This window comes from Liolophura sinensis, chromosome 10 (assembly GCF_032854445.1).
Source record: "Liolophura sinensis isolate JHLJ2023 chromosome 10, CUHK_Ljap_v2, whole genome shotgun sequence".
In the NCBI taxonomy this organism is placed as follows: Eukaryota; Metazoa; Mollusca; class Polyplacophora; order Chitonida; family Chitonidae; genus Liolophura; species Liolophura sinensis.
The window spans coordinates 19,471,660-19,488,645 of record NC_088304.1 but is presented as its reverse complement, the minus strand read 5'-3'; the positions used below and the strand labels follow the sequence as shown (position 1 = coordinate 19,488,645).

The following is a 16,986-nucleotide window of genomic DNA, read 5'->3' as shown; positions in this document are numbered from 1 at the left end:
CATCTTTCGGGACAGTCGTATCGCGATGTTTCATCTTGCGACATGCAAAAAATGTATGATAGACGACACAGCTTACACACAAGAAGCACTGGTGTTGCAAGGACACAAATTTGTGTTCTTTTCGATAAAGGCCTTTGGTTGTATTTGAACAACTTTGTCTTGTGTTGAATTAACACAGGGTCTTGTGTTGAAAGAATTTAACAAACACAAGTTTGGCTGATATGCATAAATTACCTCATTTTGGTTCAACACAAGTTTGTGTTTTATTATTTTGTTACACAAACATGTACATATTTGCTTAACACAAGTTGGTAATATGGTAACATATTTCTGTGTTGAATGATAACCACACACACCTTTGTGTTAGATTTTAATACAAGTATTTTTTGTGTGTAGACCCGAATTACTTTACGCAAAAAAAGTTCCCTGTATTTGTCAGTTCTCCCTACATGCTCCTGGTGCTCTTCATATTCCGTATTTTCTTGGTTTTGCAGATGGTTTTCTCTCTCTCCATCATCACCCTGATGGTTTCAGGGGCTTTCTCAGCATGCCCTGTAGACCCACCCTGTACATGCATTAGATCCCACGATCCACTGCGACAATAAAGGTCTAACAGAAGTACCGAAATTTCATCCTTCGTCCAAAGTATACGCTTCCATAAGACTGGAAAGAAACAACATCACCCGGATAGAAAACAACACATTTGCCAACTTAAACATTGGTGGGTCGATGTTTTTGTCGTTTGCTGAAAACAAGATCGACTTCATTTCTGAAAATGCCTTCGATCCTTTCAAAAAACACCGCCATGTCCATAACCCTGGATGGAAACCAGCTGACGTCACTGCCTAAAGCACTATTGCATCTGAATGACGTCACAACTCTGACCGTTGACGGACTGAGTGACGAGGACAGTGACGTCATGCAGCATGTGAATCGCACGTTACGTGGCTTCACTCTTTACGGAACAACGTTAGACGAGTCCACATCTCTGGCGGCAATGCAGTATCTGAGCCATTTGGAAGACCTGTCCATTATGAAAGTAAGGCTGGAGGAAATACCAGACAGAGCGTTCAGTTCAATAGCCAAGACATTACACTACCTTCATCTTAGCCAGAACGTTATTCTTGGTAACTTTACGCTGCTCTGTGACTTAAAGTCTTTGAAAAGGATCTACGTATCTCACGTTGAATTTGCTCCAGATATCCCTCCTGTCCCTATATGTCCTACACCGGTCTACTCTTCTGAACGCCTCGATGTCACTCAGAGCCAGTTAGAGAGCTTCCCTGCGGCTTTACTCACGTTCCCCAATCTGCATGACTTAAGTCTGAACCAGAATAACATCACAGACATCGACTCCTCCATGGTGCCTGCCAACAACGAGGTGGAAGAACTACGCATGTCCGGAAATAGCCTTATAGCGGTTCCAGACGCCTTAAAGAAGATGAAACTGCTGCGGTACTTAGACATGTCCCACAATCAGATCATTGCTCTTAAAGACGGCGACTTCCAGAACTTGTTAGAGCTGAACACGGTTTTCTTAGACTACAACCCTATCACGTTTATCGCTAGGGCGGCCTTCCAGAACTGCCCTCGTGTACAGAAGCTGAGCCTGGCCTCTACCATGCTGGTAAACGTGCCGGAGGCCATGACGTATCTGCCGAAACTCAATCTGCTGGACTTCTCCGGTGCGCCTGTCAAGTGTGACTGCCGTATCGTCTGGATTTTAAAGCAGCGTCCAGGAATTCGGGGAAACTGTCCTAATTCCTCGGACAAAATATCAGACTTTTTCCATCGCAGCATCGTATCTTGCGGAGAAAACCCAGCTATTGGCTAATATTCATGTTTCTACATGCGCAGACATGCAGATTAAAATTATCTCCCGTCTTCTGGAACGAATTCTGTTCTAAAGCGAACATTTAATATGCGTATACCGAATCTCCGTTTTACAAAGCCAAATCTGGATCTTTACTTAATTTTAATTTGCATTAATTTAATGTATGGAATTTTAACTGAAATTGTTTTGGTGTGATTCTGTTGAAAAATGTGAGAAGATTAAAATAAATTATAAGGATTATATTTACTTTATAGAATAAAGCTACATACATGTAACAGAAGACATCAAAACCCACACGAAAATGACTGGATGTTGCTATATATACGGGTTGACGAAAATGGCATGCCTAGATAAAAGAGAATTTGTCCATTGTCAAGGGCTATAATTTCGAAAAATATTCTTTAGTTCTTCTTTTAAAAAATAAATGCGTTCCTAGGAATGACTGAGACTTCGTTGTGAAAAAAGTAGGATATGTATGTATTCATGAAAATATGCTTCAAATTCTGTTATCAAACAGGCAGATATTTATACGCTATTATCTGTTGCACAATTCATCTTTTGTCGACTTAGTATTAACTTTCAGTTTGGGAAAGCGTTATACATATATGCAATCGAACAAAATCTCATGGTTTAAGTGTTTGTCCTATGTCATTTGTCAGACTGACCAAAAATTGGTGTTTGACGTCGTACTCAAAAGTTGTCCTTCAGACGACGACATTCAGAGTTCCCGAGTAAACCGTCGTCCGTTGGCAAGGTACTGACAAACTTTGCCACATACGGCGCAACAACTTTCTCCCGCTTGACAATCTCACTGTCTATTTGATATTGGAGAACGGTAAGTGATCTCCATCAAAAGCGCCATGCAAGCGCTGTGAGACCACTGTTTGCTAAAGATGTGAAAACAGTGGAGACAATGGAGTCACGGAAATTGTCTGTCAGAAGGCAGATTAAATGATTAATTAATTAATTTGCTTCGGTGTTTTGGTGGTGTTTTTGAATCCAGTTCATACATGTCATATAAGTAAAATAATGGTAAGTACAGCAGACATGAATATATCATAAGAATTTAAAGTTTTGTATAGTTCTAACATATCTCCAAAACCCTTAACATTTAACGCAATTGTGAGCGAAGCGTGCTCAAACTATAATCAATACACAGTTGCAGTGCACGTCATGGACGCTGGGACGTTTCCATTTCGCTAATAAAATAGGGGGATGTTGGATTTTGCCGTCAGAACGTCTGTTTTCTTCAAAAGCTTAAAAACTTAACAACTTACATTTTCCCATTACAAAGGCAAAATGGATGTGCATATTCATCAGACAGTTGAGTTTAAAGTTGTTGGTCTGCCATGAGGTATGAGAATAATGGTTCATTCCGTCTTTTCCCGTTTAGCTTCGTTTAGTTTTATTGCTCATATATTAGCAAATTTCGCGTCCCAACATATTTTTTATTGTTTTTTGTTACAGCATTAAAAAAAAAAACCTAGTGGATTTTTCATGTTTTAGCCAATTAGTTGCGTATTATTCTCAAAGCCTGTGGATTTATTCATTCCAGTAAAATGGTTTTATATGCATTTCCTAATGGTAATAACGTAAACCCTACTGAATTGTGTTTTGTAGCACCATATAATTCATATGTGCTCCTTTTAAGCAACCGCAGATATAATTTGTTTATCTTCCATCAAAAATTGCATTTATAGTCTTTCAGATGACTCGGTATCCCGACAATAAGTCAGAACTGAGTCACGTTTACTAGAATTCAAACTTACTTCCAAATAAGCCATAGAACAGCTGTGTCGTATTATTGAGGTCTGTACCGAATACTTATGCGACAAAACCACTGTCGTGCAAGGAAGTTGTTGTCTTCGTAGCTAATTAAGTGAAACCTGTCGGCTAATGGTTATTTTGTCGATACTTTGGCTTGATACCAAGGTGGCAAAGGTGCTGTGTACAGTGAGAAAGTTAGTACCGTAAAATACAGATTTAAGGCACACCGTGCATTGATCCTTTAATATGAATTTTACCGTATATAGCTTCTTTATTTAGTAGAAGAAGCGTTGAGCGTCGTGCGACGTGTATTTAATATGAGGCAAACATAAACAATAGGCACAATGGGGGGAATTAAAAAATATTTGTGGTATTTTAGGCTAAATGGTAGTACGACTGTAAATGGTTTCACATTCAATATTTCTTTAACACAACCTTTGTTACTGGACCTGGCGAATACTATAAATGTTCATTAGAGTATTATCGGAATTGTTCAGTACCGAACATTTTCGGGCACTCGTCCAATGAATTTGAAGCTCGTTTGATCCAATCACGTGATTCAAAATGAGATACAACCCCTCCGGGGGAGTTTGAGGACTGAGAATGCCAGATGGAGAGTGTATCGAGTGCAGAACACATTTACATTCTCGTGTTTATTCATACGCACTTTGAAAGAGATGAATTAAAGAGATGTTTACATAGTTAATAATGTGCTAAATATTTTCAGCGAACACTTGTATTCCACAACAAAAGCCTGGCAAAGTATTACTATATGTAAAAGTTTCTATTAGGTAAATATATCACAGGATAATTAGCACATCTCAAAACAGAGTTAGATTGCAATGCGAGAAAAAATAACAATTCCCTTTTTTGGTCGCCTTGTCGGCTTGTCGGATCGCAGTGTCGACACCTATACGGTCGACTTCACGCTTTAATGTGTCCAGGATGGATACTAAGACACTACGTTACAAAAAAAATAGAAGGCACTCAGAGAGTGGAGACTTCCGGAAAGGAGGGTGGCTTGTTCTTTTACTCACAGCTATCACTACACAAAGTTTGTGGACATCTGGACATATGCATGTATCTTGTCTAGATACCTTGCCAACAATTGTATTTGTTGACAAGTGAAAAGGCGTCTGTCCGAAAACGTCTTGCGTTTCCTGATAGAAAACCGAATAACCACAGACAAGTAAATGCCACACTGCCCCCCCCCCCCACCCCTTCCCTGAAATCTAATGGATTAGTCCTTGGACCAAGGCCAACACAAGATTTCGCCGACTTCCGCGCAAACCTTTCCCGTAAAAATTGCTGACTAACGGCGGAGCAGAAAAGCAGACAAGCAAAAAAGTTCAGAACATCACCCAAAGTCCAAAAGACCTAATGCCCAAGGCCAACATTTTCCCACGATTTAATAAAATATCAGCCTGAAACTGAGCAACGTTGCTGACAGGTAAACGAAATATCAGCCTTGAAATGAGTAACGTTGCTGACAGGTAAACGAAATATCAGCCTTAAACTGAGTAACGTTGCTGACAGGTAAACGAAATATCAGCCTTAAACTGAGTAACGTTGCTGACAGGTAAACGGAACGACAAAGGCTTGATTATCGGCCAAATTTAAAGGAGTTTGGCTTATGGCCAAACTGTCCAAGTTTCTTCGAAATCTGCCCTTAAATTTTTCAATACAGTTGCTGACAAACGGGAAGAAATCTTGACAGACGGACAGACAGACAGGTAAACGCCGGATTATCATCAATTCATAGTAAATTGGCCCTTATCAACCTGAAACAACAGACGCGTCCTTTCTCACATTCATTTGCTAACACAGAGACAGACAAAAAAATAAACGGCGGAGATAGTTTGCAGGCCGTAAGAGTTTTGTCGGTAATAGGACGAAAGAATAGTGTGACAGCTCAGCGTAGTTGCTTCTGTAAAGGGAGCTGAACTCCCTCGGTAAAGCCGACAGGAGATACCAGCAGGTCTTGTCTTGTTAAAGGACCACTGTTAATTGTTTTCCGTTCGACATTACTCAAAAGTTACTTGAGAACCAAGACTGCGCTGATGGGTCATGAGAGTGATTGAGAAAACCCCGATCCCGTGTTTTCATTGCCGATGTGAACCTGCACAGCCTGTGAACAGTATAACATTACCTGTCTAATCTCAAACATACTGAGGGGCCTCTGTGTCTCTGTTGGTTAGCGTGCCAGCGCAGCGTAATGACCCAGGAGCTCTCACTGTGAGCTCATGCTGGCCCTCTCCCGGCATACGAGGGAAAGTCTTTCAGCAACCTGCGGATGGTCGTGGGTTTCCGGGCTGTGCCCGGTTTCCTCCTGGCCGCCGTTGTATAAGTGAAATATTCTTGAGTACGATGTAAAACACCAATCAAATAAAAATAAATCAAGCGGACTGATGAGCCTTTCATTCACATTACGTCAATACTGATTCCTCGAGCTGCGGAAAATGCACGCATTTTGATAAACTGGACTGAACTCATGAACCAGTGTTCGCCGTCACGTGACCTCATTCCTGTGATGCCCGAATGTATTCCGTTATTGAGAAGATTATTCTAAATATATAACATGATATAATATATTATAATATATTCTATTAATTCAACATAACCATGCTGTTAGACTAACAGGATATTATGTTGAATGTGGAACAATATTGCGTGCTTTTAGACTGCTTTCCTGGCAACGCAATTATTCCTAAAACATGCCACGAAACCAAGGCCGCTAATTGTACTCCACTTAATTTCTGGCACACAAAATGACGCTCCCACTACACAAGTGCCAGGGCATTTAGATGCATCAGTATAGATTTACAAATATTCCGACCAATGAAACTGGATAAGGTCTTTAGCACATAGTAAGGATATAGCAGGATTATCAGACTTGTTATCAGACTTGGAAATCGGTGGATACATGCAGGGAGGCCAAATTCCATGGCGGAAAATGAGGTACAGAGGGAAACCGTAAGCTTAAATCGGTACATTGAATGGAAGCGGCTATTTCACTGGATCTTTGTTTGAACGATAGTGCCGCATTGGGACGTATGTCATGACTGCCGAAATCGGCTTCACATGGTAACTGAATTCTCGGCAATGTTACTAACTCAGGAGGTACCTTCCATTTCAGCTTAACTGAATCTACAGACCCTTCTTCTCAAACAGTGAACATCTCCTGTCTGCTGAGCATATAGGTGATTTGAAGATGGCAAACTACGTCTTATTTCTTAGTTCTCTGTCTATAGTTATACTGGTATGGAGCGCATACCTGTATGTTACACGTCGGAAAGTTCGTCGTTAACTTGTGATCGGTGTTTTACGCCTTATACACTGGATTTCTATACACATTCAGTCAATCGCCAATGTATAAGTAAAAAATTCTTGAGTATGGGATAAAACAACAACCAGATAAGTACATTTATTGATTTCCTCCTTATTCGAATCCAGATGACCTAAATCGTCTATTATGTAAAATATTCTCAAGTAAAGGAGACAACATCAAAACATCATAAGAAGTTTAAAGAATTCGTCTGATTCTAGTTATGATGTTAAGGGTGAGCTGAAGAGTTTACAATTTGCACTGTCAACATGTTGGAACAGCATCTCAGTATCATCAGGAGCGTTTATTGGTCGTTTTAGTTGAGTGCTCATGTCTTCGTCGTAACGGAAGGTTGACAGAGCGAAAACTGTTCGTTACTATTTACATACAGTACATACAGTACTTTTGTCAACTTCAACTAAAAAAAAAAATACGTGTCATTTTCAACCACGTGAACTGTGCATTTTTGCCTACAACAAAGTAAAAACTCAACACAGCGTGATGGCCACTGTTTTTACTGTTCCTGTTGGAGTTATACTCATAGAATTTTGTCTACAAGGGTTGAAGAGTAATCAGTTAGAAAATCTTCACATCTTTAGAATTTGAAAAACGCACAAAAAGACTTTATAACTCTAACATAGGTTGTCCAAATAGCTAAAATAAGCAATGACCTGAACGTTCACCGGTCTCACATGTTCAAATCTACGCCTCAGTTGGCTATAATTCGAACCAATCAGCGGCCACAACGTCATCCGACATTGATCAATCTCTGCCACTTCCACTTGAGAAATTATATAACGAACTTTCTAGAAATTCACATCAATATGGCTTTCGTTGCCGTCGGTTCTACGCTTACCTTAACATATCTACTTTGTACATATCGATATATGGTCTGCTCCAACGCGGGTTTAAATCCTTCGGCATCACTGGCCTAAAATTAAACTCTCGAATCAATGTATCCAATACAGTGTACTACTCAGTTATAAATTTCGCTCAAAGGTTCATCCGTTTCTGGTTGAACTATATTAATAGACGGTACCGATATCACCAAGCCTCCTAGAGCTCGTTTCACCTAGCTGTCGCAATAATACGTCAGTTAAAGCAAGCCCCTGGAGCTCGTTTCACCCAGCTGTCGCAACAATACGCCAAGCACATTTACCATGGTGGTGTATCCCTTCACTGTATGTTGTCGTGGAAATTACGCCTGGCGCATTTTGCCACTGCTTCGTAAAACAGGTCCCGGATCTCTGACTGATCAACGCCGAGTAGCTGATATCGACGAAGCCTTTACGTTGAACTCAATTTAAATTCATTCAATGCAAATAATGGAAATGTGTTTTGCACTCAGAAGTTATTATTGTGGAGGAAGACAAACACTTCACGAGAAATGTTATGGTATTTCACCGCAAAACGTCATCATGACAAGAAACAACAAATGTGAGTCAGGAGTTTAAGGAGTCGAGTTTGTCGTCACCATTATGTTTTATTCGAGCGGCCGAAGATGGCGAAGTTGATGATTCGTAAAACTGAGACAGTTAGCGAGATCGTCAACATGATAGAGCTGCTCCAGAAGAAACATTCCCTGCCGTAACAGATTGTACCGGTGTCTCCACGCGTGCTGATCTCTGAGTCGTAGAAGAAACCTAGAAGAACCTGTAACAGAACTTGATAGGCGCCAGTGAACCCACAGAATGTAGATAATATGGGATTCGTCAGGCCTACAGACTGGGCAATCCCTGTGATGTTGTTCAAATAGGTGTAGCTGCCGCCGTAATTTATCGTCGAGCAGCAAAACATGATGTGAAAAAATGGCGAACGTAATATGTCTTTACTTGATGTTGTAACCGGGTCATTTGCTGCACCGCTGTTTTTGTCTCGAGTCTCAGGTTCCAGCTCGCCTCGCAGTTCCTGGTCAGTCTCTAAGGGATACAGGAAGGTGAAGCATGCGCTGTAAAATACCATGGACACGACAGACGCGAACAAGAAGAATACCACCAAGTCGTTGTGAACGACAAGTTCCATGAGCACCGAAATAAATTTTGCCGCAACACTCCACGGCCATGTATGAAGACACCAGCGTCCCGGTGTAATGTTTTGGGAGCAACTCCACACAAACCCTGGTGAAAGCTATGTAAGCATTGCAGTTGATAGTGCCTAAAAACGACCAAAAAGAAAGAAAAGGAACAAAATGTATAAACATAACATTGCAGATGAAGGAACATGTCCTTGCATTTGTATATCGTATGTCGCTATAGTAAAGAATCGCTGAAAATAAAATCCTGCAAACAGATCACAACCAAAATTAAAGGGATGACTGTTTTTTCGCAGAGTTTCATCTAGATACGTCCATAACTTTTTCCGCTCAATAATTCTTGCAGGAGGTATAATAAAAAAAAAGAAATAAAAAATAAAAAAAGTTGATGGGCTGGGGGGAGGGGGGGGGGAATGGAGTAGCACGCTAACAAAGCGCAATGAGCCAGGAGCCACGTTATCATCACAGTTGTTTTCACGATCTCACAAATGCGATCGCTGTGAGTTCAAGTCTTCCTCTCCAGCAGTAAATGGGAAGGTTTCCAGCAACCTACGGATGGTCATGGGTTTCCCCTGGGCTCTGCCTCGTTTCCTGCCATGCTGGTTCCCGTCGTATAAGTGAAATAATTTTGAGTACGTCGTAAAACCACCAATCAAATAAATAAATAAATTTAGAAAAGCGTTTGTGCCTTATTTGTGACTGACGATAAGTTCAATGCCCGTTGTCAAAGAGGAAAGAAATGTTTGACAGAAATAACCCTTCTTCAAGGTATGCAGAGAGGGAGGTCACATTTTTGGCTGTTTTTGGCTGACCAAAAGTTCTGAAAAAGTAAATGAAAACACATGTAGTTTGGGCAATAGCTCCTTGAACGGAACTGATTTTGTCCCGCTGTTCATATTCACTTTAATATTTTTATATACATCCTATTTTGAGCCGATAAGGCGATATGAATACGATAATATGGTACGATAACTAGAGTGTTGATTGAATGGATACCATGTGCTGTAGTCTGAGTGATGGGAGGATAGATCGTGTTATTGCTACAAACGATTATGTTATATTTGACAGACTTACTGTCATTTCATCAGAATACCTCTAATATTTTATAAGAGGCTAATTATGTTGTACAGCGTTATTATGTTGCAGTAACGTGATCTATTCTACCGGCACTTAGAAAACATTTAATATTATGTTAAATTTACCACATTTGTTTTCACAATGTAAGCAGAGTTCTCCGACAAAGTGTAGGAGCATACCGAGTATTAGCTGAATGAAACATATCAAACTTGGCCAAGAGTGGAAGAACTGGTTGTAGTAGGCCGCTAGAGAGAAGAGACCACTTAAAATGGGCACACCGAGAGTGATGACCAGGCAGGTGGCTTTGAATCCAAAGAGCTAGGTGCAGAGTGGTTCCAGGAATGTCAGTGCCATTCCCAATGTAGCCATACACGCAACTACTTCCACTGTCAAGAAAAACAAAATATACATATGAATGTAGTACGGAGAACTCACATTAAAAGTTTGGTATATATAAAGGGTAGAGGGTAAACAAGAGCATGGTTATATATACTTGCATGTTTTTTTCCCAACCATGTTTTGGAGGGCGCTTTTTATAAACTGCTACTATATAAGCATCTACATGAACAGTTTGAAAAGCACTAACCGCGGTAAATTGACAAGTGGCCGTATTTCACCGGATACGAGCGAGCATTTGCCAGCTATCACACTATCGTCGCTGCTTTGAATTTACGTTAAAACACAGTAGTCTTTCTATGTTGTATCCCGTACCGCCCTCCATCAAATGAATCAGGCGATGCTTGACCCAGGTGGCCAGAATCGGAGGTGTGCAAAGTAAGTTGTACCATGATTGTTTTGTAAAAATTAACTGTTTGGGTCATTCCGAAGTAATAACAAAATTTCGATGGGATTTGTTCTGATCGATTTTTGCAAAAAGTCTTCGGTATAGTCTTTTTAAGATTTATTACCAATGTGGTAAATGTAGTTTACATAAGCAAATTGAGTAGTGTTATGCTAGAAAGTATCGCATTATTGCTGAACCTGATATGTTAAGGTGTTGTGTTATCCATCATAGCATCAGCAATTACTTATTTATTTATTTATTTGATTGGTGTTTTACGCCGTACTCAGGAATATCTCACTTATACGACGACGGCCAGCATTATGGTGAGAGGAAACCGGGCACAGTACGGGGAAACCCACGACCATCCGCAGGTTGCTGACAGACCTTGCCACGTACAGCCGGAGAGGAAGCCAGCATGAGCTGGACTTGAACTCACAGCGACCGCACTGGAGAGAGACTCCTGGGTCATTACGATGCGCTGGCGCGCTAACCAACTGAGCCAGCAATTACTGAACATCCTATGAATCGAAATACACATAACATATCGCTTGTCTTCAACTGACAGAGAAACTTAGATCAACCTTGTGTCTGTGTGTAATTAAAAGTCTCCTTCAGGGGCAAAGCGTAGACGTTAAACGAGAGGTCCAGGCCACAGATGAGAACACAGACGAGACTCAAGATAAATCCCAGCCACAAAGATAGTTTTGGGGAGAGTTGGAACTCCATGGCGCTCCCGGAATTCCGCATTTAATGTTCAAGGTTCGCACCTGGCAATCGGAAACTGTACGATCTTAGTGTAGGCCTACCCAAGTGAGGGCAACTGTATCTCTTCTAATAAGAAATCGAAGCGGTTAGCTGTTCTTCAGTGTACATTCAAGCAACACCCGACAAGCAGAAGGTTCCTCTCCATTGTGCAATCAACACTCGGCAAGCACCTATTCTCCTTTAGCGGGCAACAAACACCCGACAAAACACCAGTTTGATTCACCATTAGTGTGCGATCAACAGCCGACAAACACCATTAACGTAACTTTTCATTGTAGAATATTCGTTGTTATCATTTAAGCAATGAAATGATGAATACCAATCTTGACGGCTGGATTTTTCCGACAAACCCATTCCTATCCGTTAATCAAATTCTTTAGTGGAACAAAGTCTACTTATTTATTTGTTTATTGATTTATTGTTTATAGACTCTGTATCGCTTTAGAACTGTTTAATGATACAAATAAACACTAATATCCCCATAGTGTTAGAATGGAATATTCAACGCTTAGAATTATATTTCGAGAGACAGACAGCTTTCTGATTTTCGACAGACCTCGACACCATCTTGATTTGGCTTGTCCAAGAGCTGTGGAAAGTTCCAGAAATAATCCCACTTCCAGGAAATAGAATTTAGTTGTGTTGAAAGCTTGTATTTTTTGGCTTCGTGGATCCTCACATACAGTTTTTGTACTCAAAAAAGACTTTATGTACATTGTAAAGCATCTGGACAACAAAAATGAAAACAAAACAAAACAAAACAAAACACAAAAACAGATAAGAGAAATGAGAAAAAATATAATCCACTACATCAGTATACACAAATCACACAATATCCACAAAAGAGGACCCCACATATTTGTCTTAATACAAATTTAAATATAAAATAAGTTTATAATATTGAAACATAAACTGCTAGTTTCCCTCAAAAATGTAACACCAGAAATATAATACTACAAGTGTAGTACAAACAGTAATACGTGAAGTGTAGTACAAATAGCAATATCAGAAGTGTAGTACAAACAGTAATACCAGAAGTGTAGTACAAACAGTAACACCAGAGTTGTAGTACAAACAGTAACACCAGAAGTGTAGTACAAACAGTAATACCAGAAGTGTAGTACAAACAGTAATACCAGAAGTGTAGTACAAACAGTAATACCAAAAGTGTTTTTCAAATGTTACATGTATATTTCAGATGGTAAAAAAAAGTCAGTGAAGGAAATCCCCGTATTTCTTCTTGATAAAAAGAGTCTGAAATCAGGCACTTGAGGAAAAACATGAACGTTTGAAAGAATCGTAAACATAAAATAAAACGTTAACGCTAAATGTCAAATTTTTAAAGGAAATGTAAATTTTTACAGGAAAAGACCGCATGAAAAATGAAGTGAATTATCAGTAGAAAGGCCATTTGAAACTGTCTCTGAATATATGCTCCACTCAATTTTTCAATTTTTTTCACCGAATTAAATGTTCAAATTGTATGGTTTATGGACCCTACTGTCAGTGGCACTCAGAATACCTAAAGACCAACTATGTGGTTCACAAAACCCACCATAGAATTCAAACATTTCAATGCACTTAACTGTTTTTAAAAAAAAAAACTAAAATATAAATGAAAGTATTTGTATGCACACTTTTAAGCTGTCTCTCTGGTGAGCCTTTCTAATTTTTTTCATCTTTCTTTAAAAATCAGCAAAATCGAATGTTGATCTTTTATTACATGCTACTCTGGACGATAATAAAGAATGATAAAAAGCATAATATAATAAAGTGAAACCAAGATATTTATTTATTTATTTATTTGATTGGTGTTTTACATCGTACTCAAGAATATTTCACTTATACGATGGCGGACAGCATTATGGTGGGTGGAAACCGGGCACAGCCCGGGGGAAACCCACGACCATCCGCAGGTTGATGCCAGACCTTCCCACATACGGCCGGAGAGGAAGCCAGCATGAGCTGGACTTGAACTCACAGCAACCGCATTGGTGAGGGACTCCTGGGTCATTACGCTATGCTAGCGCTCTAACCAACTGAGCCACGGAGGCCCCACCAAGATATTAAGATGATAAAATACTTCCTGGTAGAAACATTGAAATTTTCTGTTACAAACTTACAAATCTGACATCATCATGCAGCATTAAAGTTTTGCTGTACGTTTACCGTTAACGGATTTACTTTTGTCATAAGAAGGACACTTTTACATCATGGGTTCAAGATTTTAGTTTTAGCATTTACATCTAGCCTTGGATGAATTTCCTTTTAACGTTGGTGTTTACATACAGGGTTCATGGGTGTTTACATATAGGGTCCATATTACATTTAGGTGCCGTAGAGCAAGTATTAGTGAGTGTGAGATTTCGTACATTTATCTTTGAGATAGGTAAACACAGTTACATTTCCAAACAATTATCATTGCCGAGGCAGAGAATATGATGGTCAATCTCTCATTATACATTACAGTACAATCTGAAAACTTAATGCAAGTCTACTTGAATACGTATGCAAACAGATTTAACTATGTTGGATGATATATATATCAGCATTTTCAAGCATATAAATAAATACTATAATTCAACAGCGTTATATTTATTGCATAATGGCATACTCAGGAATGTGTTTTATGGGGCGATCAAACCGGAATGCTTGAAGTAAAACAAGTGACATTTGATAAACTCTCCCACATGCGAGTTGAAGATGTATGCCATAGGCCTAGTGCTGAAGAACACGTGATCTATAAAATCGCAATGTCATGAAAGACATGCCATCTAAAACCGCCACATGAACGCCGTTGGCAGCAGATCGTGGTCCGGACAATAGTGAATGCTGCTACACAGATATATTTTAAGGATACAATTCATTAAAAAAATTCATTATAAAATGCAAAAAACGTTATGCAACTCTCAAAACTGTTTCTATGTACACAGTGTAAAAGGTTTGTTTGCATATTACAAATCGTGTGCATCAATGCGTATATCTTCCAAGCGGTCTGCACACACGGATGTTAGCATCTCCTTCGGAATAAATTTGTTTCCGAACTTGACAACGTAACAGTCATGGTTCCAGCTTTGTTGGGGTGACAGAAAGCAGCGTTGAGATCGCATTGCCATGTTCTCATCTCAACATAAACCGCTCTAAAACGTTCAATTCATTAACCAAACTGGAAGTCGGTATTGTCGTCTCTGCTCAAAGTGTCAAAGCTGTGCGCCACCAAAACAGGTTTTTCGTGACCTTAAAGTAATTCTGAATTTATATCACCTAATTTTGCGGGAATAGGAAAGACCATGAACACTAGTGTAACAGACCCTTCCACTTGGACAGAGGCAGGGCTTCCTAAACCGTCGTTTTTGAATCACATGAGTACGATGGTTGGGTAGGCATGGTCGATTTTCCCAAAATTTAAGATCTTCTTTTTCACAATAGTTACTTATAGTTCCTTATTAAAACACAAGTTAAAGTTAACACTCAAACAAGTTGTCAGCCGCTCTTTTACTGGTGTACATCTTTTTGGTTTCATTCCAGTCGTTCCACATCTTTATCTGTCTCCGGAAGATGCTGAGTTCGGCCGACTTAGTGAAGTTTGGGTTGCTGTCCATGCGCCAGGTAAATTCGCGTTGATTGTGACGTTATGGTCTTTATTATTCACGAATGAATCGATTTTATAAAGTAAAAATGACTGTAAGATGAACCGAATCTGTTTTGGTAGCATACAGCTTAAAACATATGGAAGAATGAACACTCGAAAAGGCCGAGTTACAGGTCAGTGTATGGAAAAGTACAGATCTGTATTTCCGAAAGCTAAGTTGGGAAGAATGAAACAGACGTCCGATCCAGACAAATGACTGTATGACAGCAGCCTGCTGGATGACATTTGTTTGGAGTTGGTAAAAGTATATTTCTCCAAAACCACGGTTATATACCAAGAGTTGGAACCATATCACTCTAACCACTGCAATATTATGTGGCCACTGAGCAGTATTGTAGAAAGCTAAATTAATTCTGTTTCACACCAGGACGGTTATATGCACATTAAACACTGTATAAAGCTCAAAAGAAATGTGCCATTTTTCAGATTCTGAACTGTTATAAGGTTTGAACTTCGTACAAGAAGTATGCAATTTTCGGCTGAAAATTAGATCACATGTTACTGTCACTGTTTCAGGAGTTGTGTTATTGTCCTTTTTGCTGCAGACGTGGCACAAACATTCGGAGAAAAATAACGTCAAACATACAACTTACAACGATACCGGAGGTCAGGGTTAAACGTCTCACATACAACTTTTAAGATCGTATAAACAAATTCCTTTACACTCAGTTTCATTTCAAATTGATATAACGTGTCAGTGAATATAACAAGTTTTTAAAGCTCACTTTAGACCCAAACTATCCAACATAGCAAAGTCGTTACAAAAACTTATATAGTTCACAAAACTTAAATACTATCAGCACTTAACAAAAACCCCAAGAGGATTATATCAGAAATGTCCAGCAGAAAGTCAATAGGGGAAACACAAAAAAAGCAAACCACGTGCGAGTAAAACGTCCGGTGGATGAACCTGTGAACAAGAACACAACATACAAAAACAATTATTCATTTTGCAGAATAAACAGTCAAATCCACATCAAACATCAAATGCCTTTACGCTCACACAATGGTGATCACCCTAAACAAGTCTGTTCTATTTTGTAAAAACTCATCTGAAGCCACATTCGTATCCCAAGGTGCGCACTACTACACTCGCCACAACAGAGCAGACGCGGTCAAATTAGCGCCCAGTCACGCACAGTGGTCTTTGAAGTTTAAGGCTGACGTTGTTGTCCACGGCCAATAAAACGGCAACATTTCAAAGTAACACTTTCTACGTGACATTTTCAGTTTCTCCATTATTTTTCTACAAGTTACTGGGAATAGTACGATTGCCAATTTAGAAGTTCAGTCTAGGTTAAAGCAGAGTACACTGCGAGATCCCGCGACACTTCGAGTAAAAAAATATGGCGGACACCGGAAATGCAAATGTGGCTTATTCTTGCTCTTACACACGCTTTAGTACTCTTTGTTTTATGAGCACACAAAAACAGCGACCTATTATGGAACAAAAGAGTGCACCGCTTGGAATAACTTGTTTCAGATGGCTAATATTCCCGATTCAGTGCCATTTCGTCTAGATCTTAACAACAAAGCCTGCTTGGAAGTGTGTAAAATGACCGCGTTATGGTGATGCTTATCGTGAGATCAGGAAAAAATTACCATGGAAACCGGAATTCAAATCCGAGTGATGATTAAAATTATTTATAAATATGCGGACCACCACTCAGCATTTCAATTCAAATCACGGCTTTACTTATGCTTGCCTAGAAACAGTTTACCGTGAAATGATCACTGCATATCGGGCGGA

At 39.6% G+C, this 16,986-nt stretch overlaps 2 protein-coding genes across 2 annotated transcripts in view; one reads left to right on the top strand and one right to left on the bottom strand.

The window, feature by feature from the left end:
• Positions 1-805: 805 nt before the first annotated feature.
• Positions 806-2,207, top strand: LOC135476971 (leucine-rich repeat neuronal protein 1-like). The gene has a single exon (XM_064757117.1). The coding sequence runs from the start codon at positions 806-808 to the stop codon at positions 1,832-1,834; it is 1,029 nt and encodes a 342-aa protein (XP_064613187.1). The 3' UTR covers positions 1,835-2,207.
• Positions 2,208-13,994: 11,787 nt separating this feature from the next.
• Positions 13,995-16,986, bottom strand: part of LOC135476969 (uncharacterized) — a 65,685-nt gene continuing 62,693 nt past the window's right edge. The window contains exon 16 of the mRNA XM_064757116.1: positions 13,995-16,146. Coding sequence (XP_064613186.1) covers positions 16,061-16,146 — 86 coding nt within the window. The 3' untranslated portion in view covers positions 13,995-16,060. The remainder of the gene's footprint in view (positions 16,147-16,986) is intronic.